We start from the raw sequence: 19,094 nt of genomic DNA on the forward strand, positions 1-19,094 counted from the left end.
CTCCCGGGTTCAGGCAATTCTCCTGCCTCAGCCTCCTGGGTAGCTGGGATTACAGGTATACGCCACCATGCCCAGCTAATTTTTTGTATTTTAGTAGAGACGGGGTTTCGCCATGTTGACCAGGATGGTCTCGATCTCTTGACCTCGTGATCCACCCACCTCGGCCTCCCAAAGTGCTGGGATTACAGGCTTGAGCCACCGCGCCCGGCCCCGGGAAAGACGTTCTTTAGTGAGAATGTCAACAATATGAATTATGGAGATTTTTCCTAGGGAGGGTAAAAAGAAAGAGAAGATTAAAGAAAGGATAGTGAAGAAAGGAGACAGGAAGGAAATAGGGGAAGGAAGTGGGGAAGAAAGGTTTGACGAAAGATGAGGAGGGAGAGAGGAAGAAAAGAATGGAAGGAAGAAAAAAGATGGGCCAAAGAAAGGAAAAGACAGAAGAAAGAAACAAGGTTAAATGATCCACATTGGTCACCTGGTATGAGCCAGACATTTTTAACCACATAACATTTAAACCTCACATCTCAGCCTTCTAAAGTAGATACTATCTTTCTTACCTTATAAATGAAGAAGCTGATGATCTGTTTATTCTATACAAGGAAATATGCCTAGAAATGTCAACCCCACCTGCACACAACTTCAAATCCTGTGCTCTAGGAAACCATTTAATTCCAACAGGGAAGATTCCCTTAAGGAAAGTGAATACTTCTATTACTTTTAGGTCCTGAAAGGAATCACCCTAGACGGTGCCTTTGTCCTAATATTTAAATCTATAATACTGCACTTCTATGACATTGGGTTGGTTATAGAAAATACTTATTGATATCACTGGCATCTTCTAATTATGCCCTAGTATTAAAAGGTATTTTATCTTATTATATTTTATTATACTATTTTTTTTTTATTTGAGACAAGTCTCACTCTGTCACCCAGGCTGGAGAGAGTGGTATGATTGTAGCTCACTGCAACCTCAAACTCCCAGGCTCAAGTGATCCTCTTCCCTCAGCCTCCCAAGTAGCTGGGACTACAGGCATATAACGCTATGCCTTTTTTTTTTTTTGAAATGCTAGTAGAAATGATGTCTTTGTTACCCAGTCTGGTCCTGAACTCCTGGCCTTAAGCAATCATCCTGCCTCAGCTCCCAAAACGCTGGGATTACAGGTGTAATCCACCATGCCTGGCCTGTGGACATTTTAGAAGAGTATAGTGTCTATTTTCTAGAGGGAAACAACTACAATACTAGGAGAAGCTCTGTTAAGTGACAATGCTTTATCTTAGGAGAAAATGGACACAAAATTTATTCCATTGCCCAGTTCATAATATTTGCCAACTGGCAGGAATGCCAAAAATAGCTATGTGGGGTGGTATAGAAAATGCCAAGAAAATAACTCAAGATCATTACGTTACCTGGATTTCTTCAAGCTAACCAGAAAGCAGAAGCAAATTATCAAAGAGAAAGAGAGACACCCAGAAGAAAATCATCTCGTTCTAACAAAATCATATGTGAAAAACAGTGGACTTGGTTTCGCATGTATCACTTTTGGGGTTAAGTCCGAGTAATTGCAAAAAGTATTATTCATTAATATTTTCACTTGAGTTCAAAGTTATTTAGCACTTACTGTGAGTCAAAAGAAAGTCTAATGGGATGGGAGAAGGAGGAGAGGGTAAAAGGGGAATTCACATATATTGAGGATGGAGTGGGAAACATGTCAGATATTACAAAGACATTTTATAATGCACAGCTCTGGACATTCATTATAGATCCAAAAAAAGGCACGAAAATTAAACGAAGCTACCTCCAAAGAATAATTAAAAGTGAAAAACTGATAGGGGGAATATGGCTCGAGTTCTCCTCATTGATTTCCTGTGCACAGAGTCAAAATTGACTGTTGGTTGAAAGTCAGTTTGGCTACTTCTTATTTCTTTTTCAGCAGTTGGGTTCTCCTGTCAGTGCGTTTTATGCTAGAATCGTTCTTTGCTCTAATTACAGCTGTCAGCTATTGAATGAGCTTGACATCCTGACTCCAGAAAGGAGGAAATTCACACTCCATGCATATGCAGTTGGTTCCTTCATTAAAGTTGATTGACATAACAGACATGGTACACTGTCACTGATTTCTGTAAGAAAACAAATGGCTACACACGAAAGTAGGAATCTCATTGATCAGAAACACCCAGAGAGCCCAAGAATCAGTCTTCATTCAACTCAGTCAATAGTTCTGTAAAGACCTATATTTGTATTACTGCAAAATGGGAGATACAGTCAATCAGGTAAGAGCCCAACATGTACACACATGCATGCAAAGACACACAAATACACACATGCACACACAAGACTCAGACTAATTCCCCACAGCTCTAGCAGTCCTTTCCAAATCATGTTAGTTGGAGTACCAGGTATTGAGTGTCAGGTGGGATTCTTTGGCTATTCATAGTGAACTGGCTTTCTGAGACATATAAATGTCTTGGGAGGGGGGGGGAAGGAGAGAATTACAGTGATCAGAATCACCCACGCCTCAACAAAAATTAGAGCAGAACTACAGCTTCTCAGAGTGTTTCTGTACTTAATATCATAAAGTGACAGATTTGAAGTTGAAATGGATCATTGAGGCCAAAACCACCAAAGAGTTCAAAACTGTCCCAGGGCATCCCTAACATGGCCCATTCAGAATCCAGTTGACTTTCCTAGTACAATGCATGCCTCGTTGAGTGTGAGACTACTTTCTGGAAACAGATGCACAAACAGAATTCGTATTACAAGAGGTTGTTATGGCATAGTCCCTATGAAGATGCATTACCAACTTACAGCTTGTATTTTGTAATCAGTATTTGTCCCCCTTTAACCTCAGGGAGTCATAACACGACTCCAGCCATAAAATTTTCCTGCTGTGCTTCTTCATAGTGGCTCTTTTACTCCCAAGCTATAAGGATATCATCAATGCTGTTCAAAAGGTCAAGTGACTTCTGACCACTCCTAACTGATCCCTACCGTGTTTCCTCCATCAGTTCCTCAAATACCTAGTGAAACACTCTTCTGTGGCAAAAGAATTCCAGTAACCTTTGGAATTCTTGAACCACTTGCAATTTTTTAGTAACTCACAACTGTTGATTTTTAAAATGGCAAAAATACATATCCTAATAGATACTAACAAGCAACAGAAATACTACCAAGGGGCAACGCTTCAACGGAGTTGAGAACAGGAAGGGGGTGCTATAACTAGGTGAGAACACAAAATGTGAAACGTTGCTTACTCTACTGATCTGGGACTAGGTAGATATAAATTAATATTTTTGTAAGTACATAGAGTTGTACTATCTGATGCTGTGATATATTTTTCTTCAATATAAAAACTATTGGGAGAGGAGCGAACATTATCAGCCCTGCACAGGGCAGTACTAATGGACAGTCACAGGCAGCTGAGATTATCGCCAAACCCCTACGGCAGCCCAATCCCGGAATGAGATGGCCCTGTCACCTGCTTACTTGCTCCAGGGCAAGTACCACACGTGGACATTACTGCTTCGATTGGTGCATTTTGTCCGTCTCCCTGGCAACTGGTGGGTGGTGAATAAGCAGTTCTTGAACGAATGAGTGGCTATTACATTAATTCGTCCCTCAAGGAATGAATAAATGGACGAACACAGGCCAGGGGCCCGGCCTGCTCATATCTTCCGTCCCAGGCCCCACCGCCACAGGCTTGGGCGAACCTCAGGTGAGCGCCTGCTGGCCGCTTCCGTGAACCTTCACCTACGGCGGCCTGGAGGCATCAGGACTACGATCAGGGCGGAAGCGTCGACCCACAAGCGCGCAGGCGCGGCCCCTACACTTCCGGGGGCCACTTCCTCCTTTGTCTCCTAGCAACGGCTGGTAGCGTTGTTGACATCCCGGGAGGCTGTGGCGCCGGCGTGAACCCAGAGTCTCGCAGCCTGCGCGATGGTAAATCTGGGGTCTCCGTCCACGCCCCGCCGCTCTAAGGACGCCGACCGGCAAAGACCTTTGCTACCCAGCCTCTGGGGCCCACCCGGGTCCCGGGGCTGCGGTAGAAGCTGGTGGCTCCAGGATCTTCTTGGAGGGGCGAGAGGGAGACTTTGGAAAGGGGAAAGATGTCTAGATGAGTGGAAGCTGTCTTGGGAGTTGATTTCGCGGGGCTGGTACCTGGGGAGGGGTGATGTTGAGAAAGGGAAGAGAGATATCGAGAGGATCAAAAATGCTTGGGGGAGTGAGAAATCCGGGGAGCCAGGAAAGTTTCTAAAGATGGGGCAGGAGGCCGAGATGGAGAAGAGAATCAGATACTCTTAGAAACAAGGAGGAGATGGGAAAGCAAGAGCAAGGGAATGGAAGGGTGAAAAGGGAAGATACTGAAAAAGAAGAAAGGGAAATAATGAAAAAGGAAAGAAGGGATGGGAGACTCCTCCCCCCACCAAAAGAAAAATGGTAAGAAAAAAGAAGTAGAAACTGTGGAAAGCAAAGGGCGTTAAGAGAGGAATGAGATGGGGATTAAGAAATTATACTAGGAGGAATCAGAAATCCTAAGAAGAGAAACAATTGGGTGGAGAAATAGGCCAGGGAGAGAAAAGACAGGAGTTTGGAAGATACGCAGCAGAGAGAAAGACAAATGAGGACAGAGTGGCTGTAAGAAACTGTGGGCATCATCCTAAAGATTTCCCAAAATGCAGTAAGTTACTGATCCCCTGTTCACATCTTACAGTTTAGTGCAGGGTTTCTCAAAGTGGGATGCAAACATTCTTTGCTATATAAAATGGCCCAGAAATGCTAACTATGAGTGAATCATATCTTGAGAAAGTTATTCCTCTTACACTTTGTTCAACCTTCCGACTACATACAGGAGAAAATTTCTGTTACTATTATATTCTTAATACCACTGTCATTTGGTAATTTCAATTTTTTCATCCTAAGAGGAGACCTCAGGCTCCGAGCTTTCATTGCAGTAAAATTTAATGATAATACTGTCTCTCCATTTTGTTCATTTTGTTTTACAGTTATTTCGATTTATGATGAATAACATCAGGTTTCCATTTGTGATAGTGATATATGGTTTCCTCTTAAAATGCATTTATTAAAGCTTTTAGCAGGGAGATAATTTAAAGAACACCCAGATAAATAATATACATGACGCTCATAATGGCAAAAATCATGAATCTAGTACACAAATGCCTAAAGTTAAGGAAACACTGGCTATGATAGAGGAAATGAGTGCTCATGCCCGTATCACATGCAAAGGAAAACTGTCTTGAAGTAACGTAATGTTCACCTGTGTAATATTGAGGAAAAAAAAGAATATAGCAAACTCTCATCAAGAGAATTTGCAGAATACTGTTTGAATTCAGAATATCCAGTGATTGCTCAGTCATGAACAATTTATAGATTTGGAAAAGATTGTTCTTGACTTTGACTTTTCTAGAGGGGAAGAAAACAAAATATAGTCCACAGATAAGGTTCAGAATGAGTTTAAAACACAATAATAGATTCCAGAATAATTATTAATGGTTGAACATTCAGCTTGCACTGAGTTGCAAGCTATAGTTATCAAAGAAATCCTAGAATCCTGGAATACGTTGTTTTTATAGAATATCCTCTAAATTTAATCATCTGAACTCCTGATTAGGTCACATTAATGAAAATAAGATTTCTCAATAAGGACTACTTTTCGACAGAGGGAGGCCATGATATAGCTCTATAAATATTTAAAGCACTATAATGTAGAAAAGGAATTTTCATGTGAATACTAAGAGATCAATGAATGAAAGATAATCTGAGACAAATTTCTGTGCAACGTAAAGAATACTTTTCTAACAAATAGAAACATAAAAATTGAGTGAATTCCTGTGAAGCAGTAAGCTCTCTGTCTCTACAAGGGTTAAAGCCAAGAGATTTGTCAGGATTGTATGCAGGAGGTCTTATATAGCTATGTATGTGGGACTTGACAGTTTCCAAGCTGTCTTTCAGAAAGCTGAGATTATCACACCTGGCACCTTAGGTTAAGGAGACAGCGGAGTAGGTATCTTTCCAAACATTATTCTCATTAGGGTTGGATTTACCACAAGAGCCCTTTTGGTTAATGATCTTTCTGGTCTCTTTCAGGCAGAGGTGGAGGAAACCTTAAAGAGGATCCAGAGCCATAAAGGGGTTATTGGAACTATGGTTGTAAATGCAGAAGGTAAATATATCACAGGCTGTCTTCTTGACATGCAGAAGCCAACCAGGAACCTGTTTGCTGTGTTAATCCTTACGACAAACATCTTCAAATTTGACATCAAAAATATACTTATATATTTTACCTCTGGCATTCACTTACCAAACATCTATCGAGTATCTGTTATATGCCAAACACTCTGCTAAGATCTAGGGTCATAAATATGAATAAGACATGTCTAAAAATGTTTATATACTCCTAAGAAGCACTATACAGTGTTTACTTTTTAAAGCGTTGGTAATTCTCTTCCAACATTTCAGAAGTGCCAATAAAACCATATAGAAGATAGAATATCCTTGTTGGTAGTTTTGTTTCAACATTATGAACCTTCCAGAATTTCAGTCTTTATTTTAAATGAAACTTGTTCCTTGAACATATTTTACTTAAAAATCTTTTGAGAATTAATTATATCGTTTATGATATAGTCTTTGTGGATATAGTATAAGAAGGGCCTATACACTTCCAACTATGAAATCTGTAGACTTACCAAAACTTGCTCTTGCTGCACAATCCTTGTTAAGAATTCACATTGAATTTTCTATGGCACATTGCTACATGCTCAGCTATGGTGGCAACCTCTTAAGAGTTCCTGCTGGTTTCATTGCTAATTCAGGCATGTGTAAGGGCAAGAGGTAACAGAAACTCCAGAGCATTAGTTAAACTAAGAGTAGCTACTTTACATATTTTGTGGTGCACCCATGGAATTGGCATATTACTGTCTCACCACTTTGAAAAATCCATCAGTAAATATTTATTGAGCAACTACTAACCGAAAGTCTGCTTAAATTCTGAACTACGATTCCTTACCACTAAGAATGGACAATAACCTACTTTACTGGTGGTTTTGATAATTAAATGAGGTAATAATTGTCGAATGCTTGGCATAATACCCAACACTTAATAGTAATTAAATAGTTATGAGAATGTGGGGATTTTCAATTCATTTATATGGATAAAACATTTGTTTTCTAAAATAACAAGTAACTCAAGGCCAAATGAGTAAGAGAGATAATAGAACATAATAAATTTATCTAGCTTGAATAATCAGAGGGAAAAGAGGATATAAGATTTGCCTTAAAGGTAAGTCAAGAACGAAGCAGAATATTTCCAGGAAGCATTCCAGCCCTAGTATGTGGATCTGGTTGTGTTGATATTATTTCCAGGTATTTTCATACGCTCTGCCACAGCCTCAAAGATGAGCCATCTACGTGATTTCATAGAGATGCTGTGTTAGTTTCCTTTGGCTGCAGTAATAAACTAAAACATGCCTGGCAACTTAAAACAACAAAAACGTATTCTTGGCCGGGCGCGGTGGCTCAAGCCTGTAATCCCAGCACTTTGGGAGGCCGAGGCGGGTGGATCACGAGGTCAAGAGATCGAGACCATCCTGGTCAACATGGTGAAACCCCGTCTCTACTAAAAATACAAAAAAATTAGCTGGGCATGGTGGCGCGTGCCTGTAATCCCAGCTACTCAGGAGGCTGAGGCAGGAGAATTGCCTGAACCCAGGAGGCGGAGGTTCCGGTGAGCCGAGATCGCGCCATTGCACTCCAGCCTGGGTAACAAGAGTGAAACTCCGTCTCAAAAAAAAAAAAAAAAAAAAAAACGTATTCTTTCAGTTCTGGAGGTTAGAAGCTGAAATCAAGATGTCCGCAGGCTCATGCTCTCTGCAGACTAAGGGAGGATCATTCCTTGCCTCTTCCTAGTTTCTGGTAGTTGTCAATCTTTAGTGTTTCCTGGCCTATAGACACTCACTCTGGTCTCCACCTCCCTCATCACATTGGCATTCTCCTCCTTGTATGTCTTTGTCTGTTTTGCTATAAGAATCCCAGTTATTGGATTAGGGTCTACCCGAATCCAGTGTGACCTCATCTTAACTAATGACATCTGCAAAGACCCTGTTTCCAAATAAGGTCACCTTCTGAGGTTTTATTGGACTTGAATTTGGGGATTTGGGGAGAATGGGGGGACACTTTTCGACCCTGTAAAGGTGCATTCACCTGTGACACCCAGAACCACTCATCTAATGCGATTCTTTGGAAGATCTAAAGCAGGTGATATGCATCAAATGTCTGAAAAATATTCACCCCTCTGATCTATAATTTTACTCCTAGCAATTTATCCTAAACAATGATGAAGAAAATATTTAGGTATGAGGACACTCACTGAGGCATCATATATAATAGCAATAAATAAATAAACAGAACAAATAAGTAAATATATCCTAACAGTAGAGGAATTTTTTAAGTAACTGTAATATTTACTTGATGAACATTACTCTATTTAAAAGGTTAAAGAATACTTACTATCATGGGAAACTACTCACAATATTAGATGAAAAAAAAAACAGAACAAAGCAGTCACCAGCGCCTTCCTAGCCTATCTATGGCCAGGTGCACACAAACACTTCAAATAAATAGGGAAGGAAGAGTAGGGATATGTTATAGTGAGCACCCTGAGTAGTGATATGAAAAGTGATTTTCACTTTATTTTCCTAAGGTTCCTCAATTAACACTTCTCTTATCGGAAGGCAACAAAATACTATTTTCCATACCCATTAACTTGTAATTAACCTCTACTAGAATAATTTTGTATTAGGATTCAGGACACTTTTCAAGGTTTCAGGGTACCTAAGAGTTTTTACTTTTTACCTGAAAGGAAAATTAACCTTTTTTTCCCTAAAATATAAATGAGGGGCTTATTTTTATGATTGGATTATTAATAACCAGAGTATATGACAAGGATGTTTATTAATAGCATATGGTGTAAGCTGTGTGACCAGAATGTAATAAAATACTCAATTTCAACAACCTACTGAATTTTAGATGAAAGCGTCATTTATTACAGTGCAGCTTTGCAGCTTTGCAGCTTTGGGAAGCCCCATGAAATGTAATACCAAAATATTTAGCTGAGATGGTGTTTTATGTATTCTTCTTTTCTACTAGCGGTTTTGGTCTACTAATTCTAGGCAAATCATTTTAACATTTTCAGATTATATTTGTGGTTAGGTTGGACTTCTACCATGCTTACTCATTTAGCCATCATCATAGGCCATGTTAAATATAGTCAGTCCTTCTGTTTCACTGCTATTGAAACATAGACTTCCTACTGATGACCGTAAAGTAGGCTTCCCAATTTAGCCCAATGCTGCAGGTTTTGATTAGAGCAGATTTTTTGTTAATGTTGGTTTCTCTTTTATAAAACCATTCATTGTTGACAATACTGCAACACTGATCATTGAATTAGATACTGGAAAATATGTATATCTGCCCCCCAGGCAGTCAGATGTATCATATTTTCTCATGTACATAAGTCTGATTTCTACAGACTCTTAATTTTAACTATTCCTGACATTTCTAACAATCTGTCATGTGAGTTTCATTAGATTGTAACAGCCATCCAGCCACTTCCTTTTGTTTTGAAGTACAGTCTATCAACCGAAGCACAAATGTGCAGTTAAAGATGACAAACTGAAATAATAGGTGCCATTTTCCTAGGATCATGGAGAGACATATTTTAAAGTAGTCCCACCAGATTTTAGAATGCACGTGTTCTTTGTTCTAGGAGCTTCACTTTAGGAATTTATCCTGCACATACAAATGTGAAATGAGGTGACCAAGGACATATTCTGTAATGTTTACAAAAGTCAAAGACTGGTAACAGCCTAAATGCTCATCCGTAGGACATGTTAAGTGTATTACAAAACATCCATTCAACAGACTGCTATTCAGTCACTAATATGAGTGACTTACGTGTACTGAATCAATTTCCAAAGAGTATTAAATTTAAAAATCAAGGTACGGAATACAGAATGGTATCATTAAAATGAAGAATACAAACACCTTCATTCTTGAGTGGACCTAGAGTGTCAGGAAGGCTCCTAACAAACCAGTTGTTTCTCAGAAGGGAAGTGGGTGAATTTCATGCCATGTGCTAAGATTACTTCTTAATAAATTATTTTTTAATTACTTCACATGGTGCCAAGCAAGAGTTCAATAAACATTTGTTGATGGATTTTTTTCAAGAGTGTGTGGTGGATACGAAAATCTCCGTGTGTTTCAACCGTGCACACTCATTATTCAAAACAGCTAGCTGTTTTATTTATTGACTTGGATCATGAACAGACTAACTAAATAGACCTGAGCATCTGATTCATAATCCTGTCATCTACATTTTAAATAATTTATTCTGGTTGTATTTCTTGTTTGGCTACTTAGTAGGTAGTCAATACTTAGGATGTAAAATAAAACTGCTCGTCAAAAAGTTCCCTTCAAGGGTTGCATGCTTGCTGCATTTTCATATCCTGTTAAAGATCCATGTTAAAGATCCATGCTTTGTGACCTTCAAGTATGCAAGACAGCTGACTGCCTTCCAGGGAAAAAGTGGTCGACAAATCACCATACAAAGATAAGCAAGGTTTTTATGATACTTTCATTATTGAATAGGTTTTCCTGTAAATGTTATCCTCATACTGTGTAGCAAAACATTCTGAACATAGCAGTTATCTTGAAAGAAAGAGAAATCAGTCATTTCAAAGTCAAAATGGATGATTTTCAAGATTTTTATGAAAACCTGGTAAAATCCTGTTCGTAACACCCTGCCAGTCTTGAAAGCACTCATCTTGTTTCATAGTTTCTGGAGCTACATTCTCTGAAGCACACCAGGAGCCACATTAGTCTCATTTCTTGAGTGCCCTTAATACGGATACCTAAGGAATTTGACAGCAATCCCAAATTCACCTGCATATGTCCTCCTAAAATCAAGGCATATTTGCAAATCCAGTCCCTGGAATTCCATGGCTATCTGGTAGTTCTCAAAATAATATGAAGGCTATCTCTGATTAGATACCATATATGTAAAATACCTACCACAGTGCCTGGTACATAATAGGCATTAATGCTGGGTGATCTGAGTTGAGCTAGATTGATTTCAACTGAATTGAATTACACTTGCATATTTTTCTGGCTAGAATTTTCCAGTTAACAGCTTCTGTTTTAAACTCAAGTAACAGAACAATAGAGCACACAAGTAGCCAAATTTAATAATGTTTAAACCAAAAATGAGTGAAAACCAGGGAATGCACAGTAAAACTACAGTATCCTTATTACCACATTTTCTAACATACAATTTAAGGTTTGCAAAATGCTGTGTGAGGAGTCCCTTTTGATGTACCCTCTGGCATGTGCAGTGATATCCCTTTTTGGTTCTGGCCTCAGGGAAGAACCATGTCACAGATCAAACACTTCAAAGCAGACTCACTATCGACATGATGCCCAGGGGAATGCATTTCATATAAAAATATATTAACTTGGTACTGAAATAGTTAACAGCTTCTGAAAGATATGTGCACAAAAATGTTCATCATCACTCCATTAGCTATAAAAAAATAAGGTACCAAATGACCAAACGATAGGAGATTGATTATTTGTCCATAAAATAGTAAAGTATGCAGTTACTAAAAAAAATGTTGACAACATTATCAACAAGGACAACTTGTATATTATAATTTAAATGAAGAAAAAAGCAACAGTCAGATTTGTAAGTCCAGTTTCATACCACTATACTTAAAAATCTACACAGAGACAAAAAGATTGGAAGAAATTAAACTAAAATTGTTACCAGAGAGTAATAAGCCATCACTTTTTCTTCCTCTTAACAATTATCAGTGTTTTACAGTGCTTCCACAATGTACCTATTAGTTTTCTAATCAGAAAAAAAAATTTACTAAAATTAAATCTCCTAATAGGTATTCCCATCCGAACAACCTTGGACAACTCAACAACCGTGCAATATGCAGGCCTCCTTCACCAGCTGACCATGAAAGCCAGGAGCACAGTTCGTGACATTGATCCTCAGAACGACCTGACTTTTCTCAGGATTAGATCAAAGAAACATGAAATCATGGTAGCTCCAGGTAATCTGGCATTTCATTTCCTAGTTAAATCATCTTTCTGCTTTACTAGATAAAAGCCTTGTTTCTATGAATGGGGAGTATAGATTTTAGTGTACAATATGAAACATAATATTCTATTACAAAATGATGTTTGAATGTAAAAATCCCAACCTAGAAATTGTATGAAATTAGCAATTAATGTGACCCATGACCACCTTTGAACAGGTTGAATTTTGCCCACTTGCAATTATTATTAATCAAAAAATTTAGAAAATGTAGGTGTCATTTTCAGCAAACTTAGCATACAGACTGTCTGCGGAGCAGGAGAAATGTTCCCTGTCCTGGGGATAAAGTCGGCAGTGAACCTAAGGCCTACAGGTTCTTAAACCCTCCCTGTGAGGAAAGTACATCCCCCAGGTATACCAGAAGACAGCAGCCACAGAAACACTTCTTTTCCTGAAGGAATTATGCTACAATGTTACAAAATGACTATAAAAAGTGACCTATGCTACTAAATCTAATCTAGAACCAACTTCTCTATAGCACATCCATCAAATCAGAATTGCCTATAAACGAAATAAAGCTTTTTGTACACCAGTGTCCTCACCCTAGCTACACAGTAAATCACTTGGAGGACTTTTTAAAAATGTTTCCATTCCTGGGACTTCACCCCAAACCAATGAAATCAGAATCTGTGAGGCTGGGCCCTAGGAAATGGGTATTTTCTAAAGGCTCAACAGGGTGAGCCTTTCCACCCTGATGTGCTGCCAAGGTGGAAAACCATCTGTCTGCACAAGGTGCATGTGATGTTTTGAAGAGAAAAGCAGGCTACTTGAAATATTCCTTGATTAGATTTAAATTAAGGGTGAATTGATTTTGTCCATCTCTCCATAGATAAGGAATATCTTCTGATCGTCATTCAGAATCCATGTGAATAGACCTGCGATGGCCAAGGTTGTCCAGCTGACACCAGGTTGGAAACACTTGACTCTCTAATGATTATTAAAATTCGATTTCAATTTAACTCACCCTTGAAACATTCTTTTCTGTTTCTACATTTAAACTATTCTGCATATCTCGTTTAGTCCCTTTGGATGATATTGTAAAGTTGTACTTTAGTGTTACAATAAATGAATTCTGATATATGTGTCTCTATTGTCTTATAATACACAAAACCAAGGATTCTAGTAAGACAGGGCTCCTTGTGAAACTTCTTTTACTCTAGAAGTAGCTGTCATCAAGTACAAAAGTGGAATTTCGCCCGTTTCTGAGATATGCCAAGGAGATTCAGTACAGCATTGTAGGGGCTATAAGGAGGGTAGAAAGCCCAATACTCAAAGAGTGTTTGATGGTTTCCCAGGTTAGGTAAGGATGGTAGGGAGTCAGAATCATGGTTCCCACTGGGGTCAGTGCCAACCTAAGCAGCTCTTCCATCCCTCTGACTACTGCTTCTAGCACACCAGTCTGAGGGGACCAGGAATGAGTCTTAGGCAAGGTTTCATACATAGAAGGCTGAGTAGATAACTCCAGAAGGTTTTATTTTTACTGGATGTTGCAAACATTCAGAAAACGTGAAAATAATGTAACAAATCTAAAAGATTTCCATGCACCCCAAACCCATACAAAAGGGATGTTAATATTTTGATGTTCATATTTTGCCACATTTGTTTTATATCCTCTTTTTTTCCAACTAAACCTTGCATTTTGAGTTAACTGAAGTTTCATATGAAAATTCCAGAAATAATATAGTGATTCTGTGTGTCCTTTATACAGTTTCCCCCTGTGGCAACATCTTCCAGACAGTATCACAACCAGGAAATTGACAGTGACTCAATCAAGATACGGAATATTTCCATCCCTAGCAGGATTCCTCAGATGCCCTTTGGTAGCACCCCTTTCCAACCTTTGACTCCTGACAGTCACTAAGCTGTCCTCCATTTATATAATTTTTTAATACCAAAAATGGTATGTAGGCCAGACATGGTGGCTCCCGCATGTAATCCCAACATTGTGGGAGGCCGAGGCAAGAAAATCACCTGAGGTCAGGAGTTAGAGACCAGCCTGGCCAACATGGTGAAACCCCATCTCTGCTAAAAATACAAAAATTAGCCAGATGTGGTGATGCTTGCCTGTAATCCCAGCTACTTGGAAGGCTGAGGTAGGAGAATCACTTGAACATGGGAGGTGGAGGTTGCAGTGAGCTGAGATTACACCACTTCAGTCCAGCCTGAGCAACAGAGTGAGACTTCGTCTCAAAAACAAAAAAAAAAAAAAACAAAAAAAATGGTAAGTGGAATAACACAGTACATAACCTTTAGGGATTGACTTTTTCCCCCACATAATTCTCTTGAGATTCATCCAAAAAATAAGCAATGAAACATTACAGATACAGCTGAAGCGTGCTCCTCCTTGCACCTCTGTCTTCCTTCCCCAGAAGACCGTCAGGAGGCAAAGGTTGCCCAATTCAGGGGGCCACAGGCACTTTGACCTGAGTTCCTGCCACAGCTCCACATCAAGCCAAGTGTGACAGTGATGCCTGGTAAATTTATTAGTTCAGCCACAGCACTGGCCCCAACTTGCACCCTGTGAGGCTGTCATAGGCTACCCAGACAGATGGTGTATCAGCAGAAGAAAGAGCCACACCAAATCCCTAAGGTGAAAGGGACTTACTCTCTCAAGTGGCGATGGGAGAGGAGACAGGCCATGGATAAAACTTACCCAAGGCTGACAGAGAAGGGAGTCTAAAGACAAACAGCCAAAGCTATGCATGCAACAGATGTCTGAGCCCCACTGCATGACTCAGTGCTCCTGGGAGCAGAGCCCGCACATGTATGTTTTGCAAAAGTTCTCCAGGTAGTTGCAATGCAGCTGCAGGCCAAGACATGCTCAATTGTGGTCAGGAATGAAGGTTTTGGGGTCACTGGCCCTGGAATCTTCAAATTCTGGCTCTGCTGCTTGTCAGCAGTAGGAGTCTCATAGTCTAATTTGTAAAACAGGGTGATAAGAGAACTGAACCCAGGTTTGTTGATGAGAATCAGGTGAGCTGATGCAGATAAAACGCCTGGCACACAGTGAATATTCAACACATGTTTGCTTTTGCCGACATTGTTGCCATCACTCAAAAATGGCTCTTACTTGGGTGGTGAGGAGGAGCAGCCCAAGACACAGACATGAGTTTTAGGGACAATCCTGAATTCCTTACGTCAACAAGTCACACAATTTTAAGGAGGTTGCTGACTCTGTCTTCAGAGAGAAGAGAGCAAATAAGGCAGTGAGCCTAAAGTGTATCAGGAGTGTGTCCGCCTTGCCTTGTGGGATGAATAAACCCAGAAGGATTGTAGGATAGAGAAGCTATGCTATGGCACATAGCTGACTTTGGGGCCATTTTCTCATACTTTTTATTTTAAAAGACTTCAGACTTAGGGAAGATTAGAAAGAATAGCACAAGGAACACCCATGCAAGCTTCACATACATTCACAAACCGTTAATATTTTATGATATTTGCTTCATCTCTCAAAGTATATATTATATATAAACAGATACAGATGTGCACACACACATGGCATATAAAAGTTGCAGATACTATAATAGCAGGTATTTCTCCAAAATTAAACCATCCTCTTATATAACCACCACACCAATTTCATACTTAAGAAATTTAATGTTAATGCAATAATATCACATCACATGCAATCATATTCAAATTGACCCAGTGGTCAATTTTTTTTTTTAATCTAAGAGCCTATCAAGGGTCATACCTTGCACTTTGTTGTCACGTCTCTTTCATTTTTTAGCTGTTTTAAGAACTTATTCTCCACTTCTCAACCTCTAGGTGGTATCCAATTTGTACTTGCTCTCCCTAGAGACCCTAGTGCTGCCTGCACCCATTCCCTATAAGCCCCTCCTGACTGGGCCCAGACACAGTCTGTAATGACAGGAAATGAAGCTGCAGGGTTGGTCTTCATCACAGGTGAATGACTGCCTTCATCACAATCTGTTCCTTAAGCCCAGTGAAGCCTGAGTACCATAGTACTCACTCAGACCTGGACAGCTTCAGCATCTGCTAACAATTTCCAACATAAACAAGATCTTGCTAGAATCCAAATAACCAGGAAGTATACTAATGAAGGGAAATCCATTCTTTTTTGAGTCACAAACTTTCAGGCCTGGAAAGAACCCTACAGATCATCTCTCTGACCCTTTGGTTTTACAGGGGAGGAGTTCACCTGAGCCTGCTGTCAGGTGTCTTTAAGACATCAGGGATGTGAACTTGCATTGCTCTGGCCATGCCTATGGAACTGGCATGACATTTTCAGGGGCTCATACCCTTGTGAGACCCCTCCATACCATCCCCAAAAATTGTTTTGAGGAGGCCCAGAATAGCACATTGTTTTAAAGTGTACCAGAAGTAACATTTGATTCTAATACCCAAATCTGTCTTATTCCCATAGTTTCCTGCCCACCCAGAGCTTGTCATCAGATGCATGGCTGAGTGGTCAAGCCACTTCCTTCCTCCTGACCCAGCCAGAAATTTCAAGCCCTATTTGCAACATAGCAGCGTGAAATCTCTGGCAGGTGCAGATGGTACTGCTGCAAGTGCCAGAGCTCTATGTGGGCTCTTCAGGGGAGGAACACACTTCCACCCCACTAGGCAGGAAACTCACAGTTGTTGCTATACAGTCCTGCCTGTACCTTTGCATCCAGAGGAAACCGTGATGCTTTGTTGGGGCAGAGACTGTGGCAGCAAATGGAAGAATTTGCCAGAGCCAGTTACAATGAAGGAGGATGTGATCTCGGGACATTTGCACCACACCTCTCTGCCTTCTGGCACGTATAACTTTATATTCCCTCTTGGATTCATAAAAGCATAGTTAATGACCTATATCTAAAAGATGGCTGGACCTATAGACTGAAGATTCACACCCATCCAAAACCATCAGTAAAGCTTTCAATTCCTATGGGAAGTGCAAGCCTGGGCTCATGCAGTACTCCCTCTTAGTCTAACTTGCTATAAATTTTACCTGAACAATAGAAGAGCTAGTTGCAGAGTCTCTGGAGGAACATATTCCAACCATAAATATTAATGATAATGAACCCGGAAAGGCCAGTTTAATAAAATAGATGAAAATGAATTTATACATCATTAGCATTATGAGCTCCCAAATCTTCATCTCTGAACAGCGGGACTATCCCAGTAGAGGACGGGTGGGAACCCCCCTAGATCTCTAGAGCGGTGCCTCCTGCAGACCCTTTTACTTTTACATTACCTCTTCTGTTCTAAAGCCAAAATTGCTATAGACTAAGGCTGGATATTTTGTCTCCCTTCTTGGTCTTTGAAAAATTACAATTATCCCCAATTTCTGTTTGTTATGGGGCAAAATATCTTCACTCTTTTGATGTTAGAAAATAACGTCCTTCAAACGGAAACTATCGCATGTGTAGGTGAATTGCCTATAGATATTCATTCAACCAATATTTGTTCTTACATTCTTTGTTGACAGAAAGACCAGAAAGGCTGGGCGCAGTGGCTCACACCTATAATCCCAGCACTTTGGGAGGCTAAGGCAGGTGGATCACCTGAGTTCGGGAATTATCAGCCTGGCCAACATGGTGAAACCCCATCTCTACTAAAAATACAAAAATTAGCTAGCCATGGTGGTGGGCGCCTATAATCCCAGCTACTCAGGAGGCCAAGGCAGGAGAATCATTTGAACTCAGGAGGCGGAGGTTGCATTGAGCTGAGATTGTGCCACAGGACTCCAGCCTGGGCGAAAAAGCAAAACTCCATCTCAAAACAAACAAATAAACAAACAAAAAGGCAAGAAAACATGGATTATATGTGGGGCATAAGAGAGCATTCAGAGAGGTATAACATCTTTAATAGGGGCCTTACAAAAGATAAGTTGGTCTCTCAAATCCTGAGAATCATGGGGCTAGGGGGCTCCCATAATACAAAAGCATCTCTAATAAAGGAAACTCAGGTATTCCCAGAGCAGTTTGGACTACTTAAGGTTAGCAACTCTTTTCTGGTATGTTTCTTATGCAAGATTTGACTTTAAGGGTTAGCCAGGCACCCAGCCATTCCTTGAACCCATAGAAGAGAACACTGAATCTTCTTACTTCCTCCTGGCATCCTACCCCAGGAAACCTCCACTCCGTACTTCCCTTCAGCATATATAGTTCCAGGACTCCCTGTACAGATGTCACCAGCCTGGAACACTCCTGCCACATGCAGAGTTGATCTTAAAATTCTCCCTGTTTGGTCAGCTTTGCAACTTGACACATAATATCATACAGGTGAGAGAGTATGTGAGCTGGAGTCTGACTCTATGACGTATTAGCAAGGCCAACAACTTTGAACATCAGTTTTCCTGTCTACAAATGTGAAGAATGTCCACCCACAGCGGGCTTGATTTCTGAACTATACAGGACAGCATAGAGGCCAATTACTGTTGTTAATAATAGCAATAGCGGCAAAATACAAGTTTACCACAACACAAGCCATTTAATGCATCTCACTGTGGACTCTTCTCATCTTTCATTGTAAATATTAATAGGTTTATGGAGTGGTGATCCTGTTAGGTGCACAATTCTGTGTAATCCCTTTCCTTGTCAGTTGGTTAGCATTTCACATTCCCAACTGGAATTCATATTGATGTTTAATATCCAAATGCAATTTCATCAGGTTGGTCAGTAGTAAAGACGTAGTCCAGTTGAGGCCAGTGAGAGATGTTTCCTTAGTGTTTGGATTTGGAAAACAGAGAGAAATTTTTCATGTGGCTCGACCTATGCACAAAAACACAGGTGTCAGGGGTAGCCATGTGTTCTACATGGGAGTGACAGAGAAAGCCAGTTCTGAGAAGGAAAGAATGCTGCAGACATGCACTGTAACACAGAACAAGAGGTACAGTGTTCATTCCAGGGGCTCCCTGCAGTTTTCTGGGTCCTCAGCTGCATTTTGGCACTTGAATTCTATGAGGTCTTA

The 19,094-nt window shown here is 40.1% G+C and overlaps 1 protein-coding gene and 1 long non-coding RNA gene across 3 annotated transcripts in view; one reads left to right on the forward strand and one right to left on the reverse strand.

Annotated features, from left to right (window-relative positions):
* LOC119473180 overlaps positions 1-3,776 on the reverse strand; it is a 79,087-nt gene extending 75,311 nt beyond the window's left edge. The window contains exons 1-2 of one of the 2 annotated variants that reach the window (XR_005202386.1): positions 3,477-3,776; positions 2,333-2,464 (exon numbers count right to left, since the gene is read on the reverse strand). This is a non-coding gene — a long non-coding RNA (uncharacterized LOC119473180). The remainder of the gene's footprint in view (positions 1-2,332; positions 2,465-3,476) is intronic. The other variant, XR_005202385.1, reaches the window with a different exon arrangement.
* A 39-nt stretch (positions 3,777-3,815) lies between these two features.
* Positions 3,816-13,248, forward strand: DYNLRB2 (dynein light chain roadblock-type 2). The gene is made up of 4 exons (XM_017541851.2): positions 3,816-3,937; positions 6,104-6,179; positions 11,962-12,129; positions 13,003-13,248. Exons 1-4 carry the CDS (start codon positions 3,935-3,937, stop codon positions 13,044-13,046), a joined length of 291 nt encoding a protein of 96 aa, XP_017397340.1. The 5' UTR covers positions 3,816-3,934; the 3' UTR covers positions 13,047-13,248.
* Positions 13,249-19,094: the final 5,846 nt, after the last annotated feature.

This window comes from Cebus imitator, unplaced genomic scaffold (assembly GCF_001604975.1).
Source record: "Cebus imitator isolate Cc_AM_T3 unplaced genomic scaffold, Cebus_imitator-1.0 Scaffold137, whole genome shotgun sequence".
Taxonomy (NCBI): Eukaryota; Metazoa; Chordata; class Mammalia; order Primates; family Cebidae; genus Cebus; species Cebus imitator.

Bases quoted from the DNA above. Each gene is read 5' to 3' on its own strand.
- DYNLRB2 (XM_017541851.2), top strand. The intron at 6,180-11,961 runs GTAAATATATCA...ATCTCCTAATAG, and splicing joins TATGGTTGTAAATGCAGAAG to GTATTCCCATCCGAACAACC. The intron at 12,130-13,002 runs GTAATCTGGCAT...ATCTCTCCATAG, and splicing joins TGAAATCATGGTAGCTCCAG to ATAAGGAATATCTTCTGATC.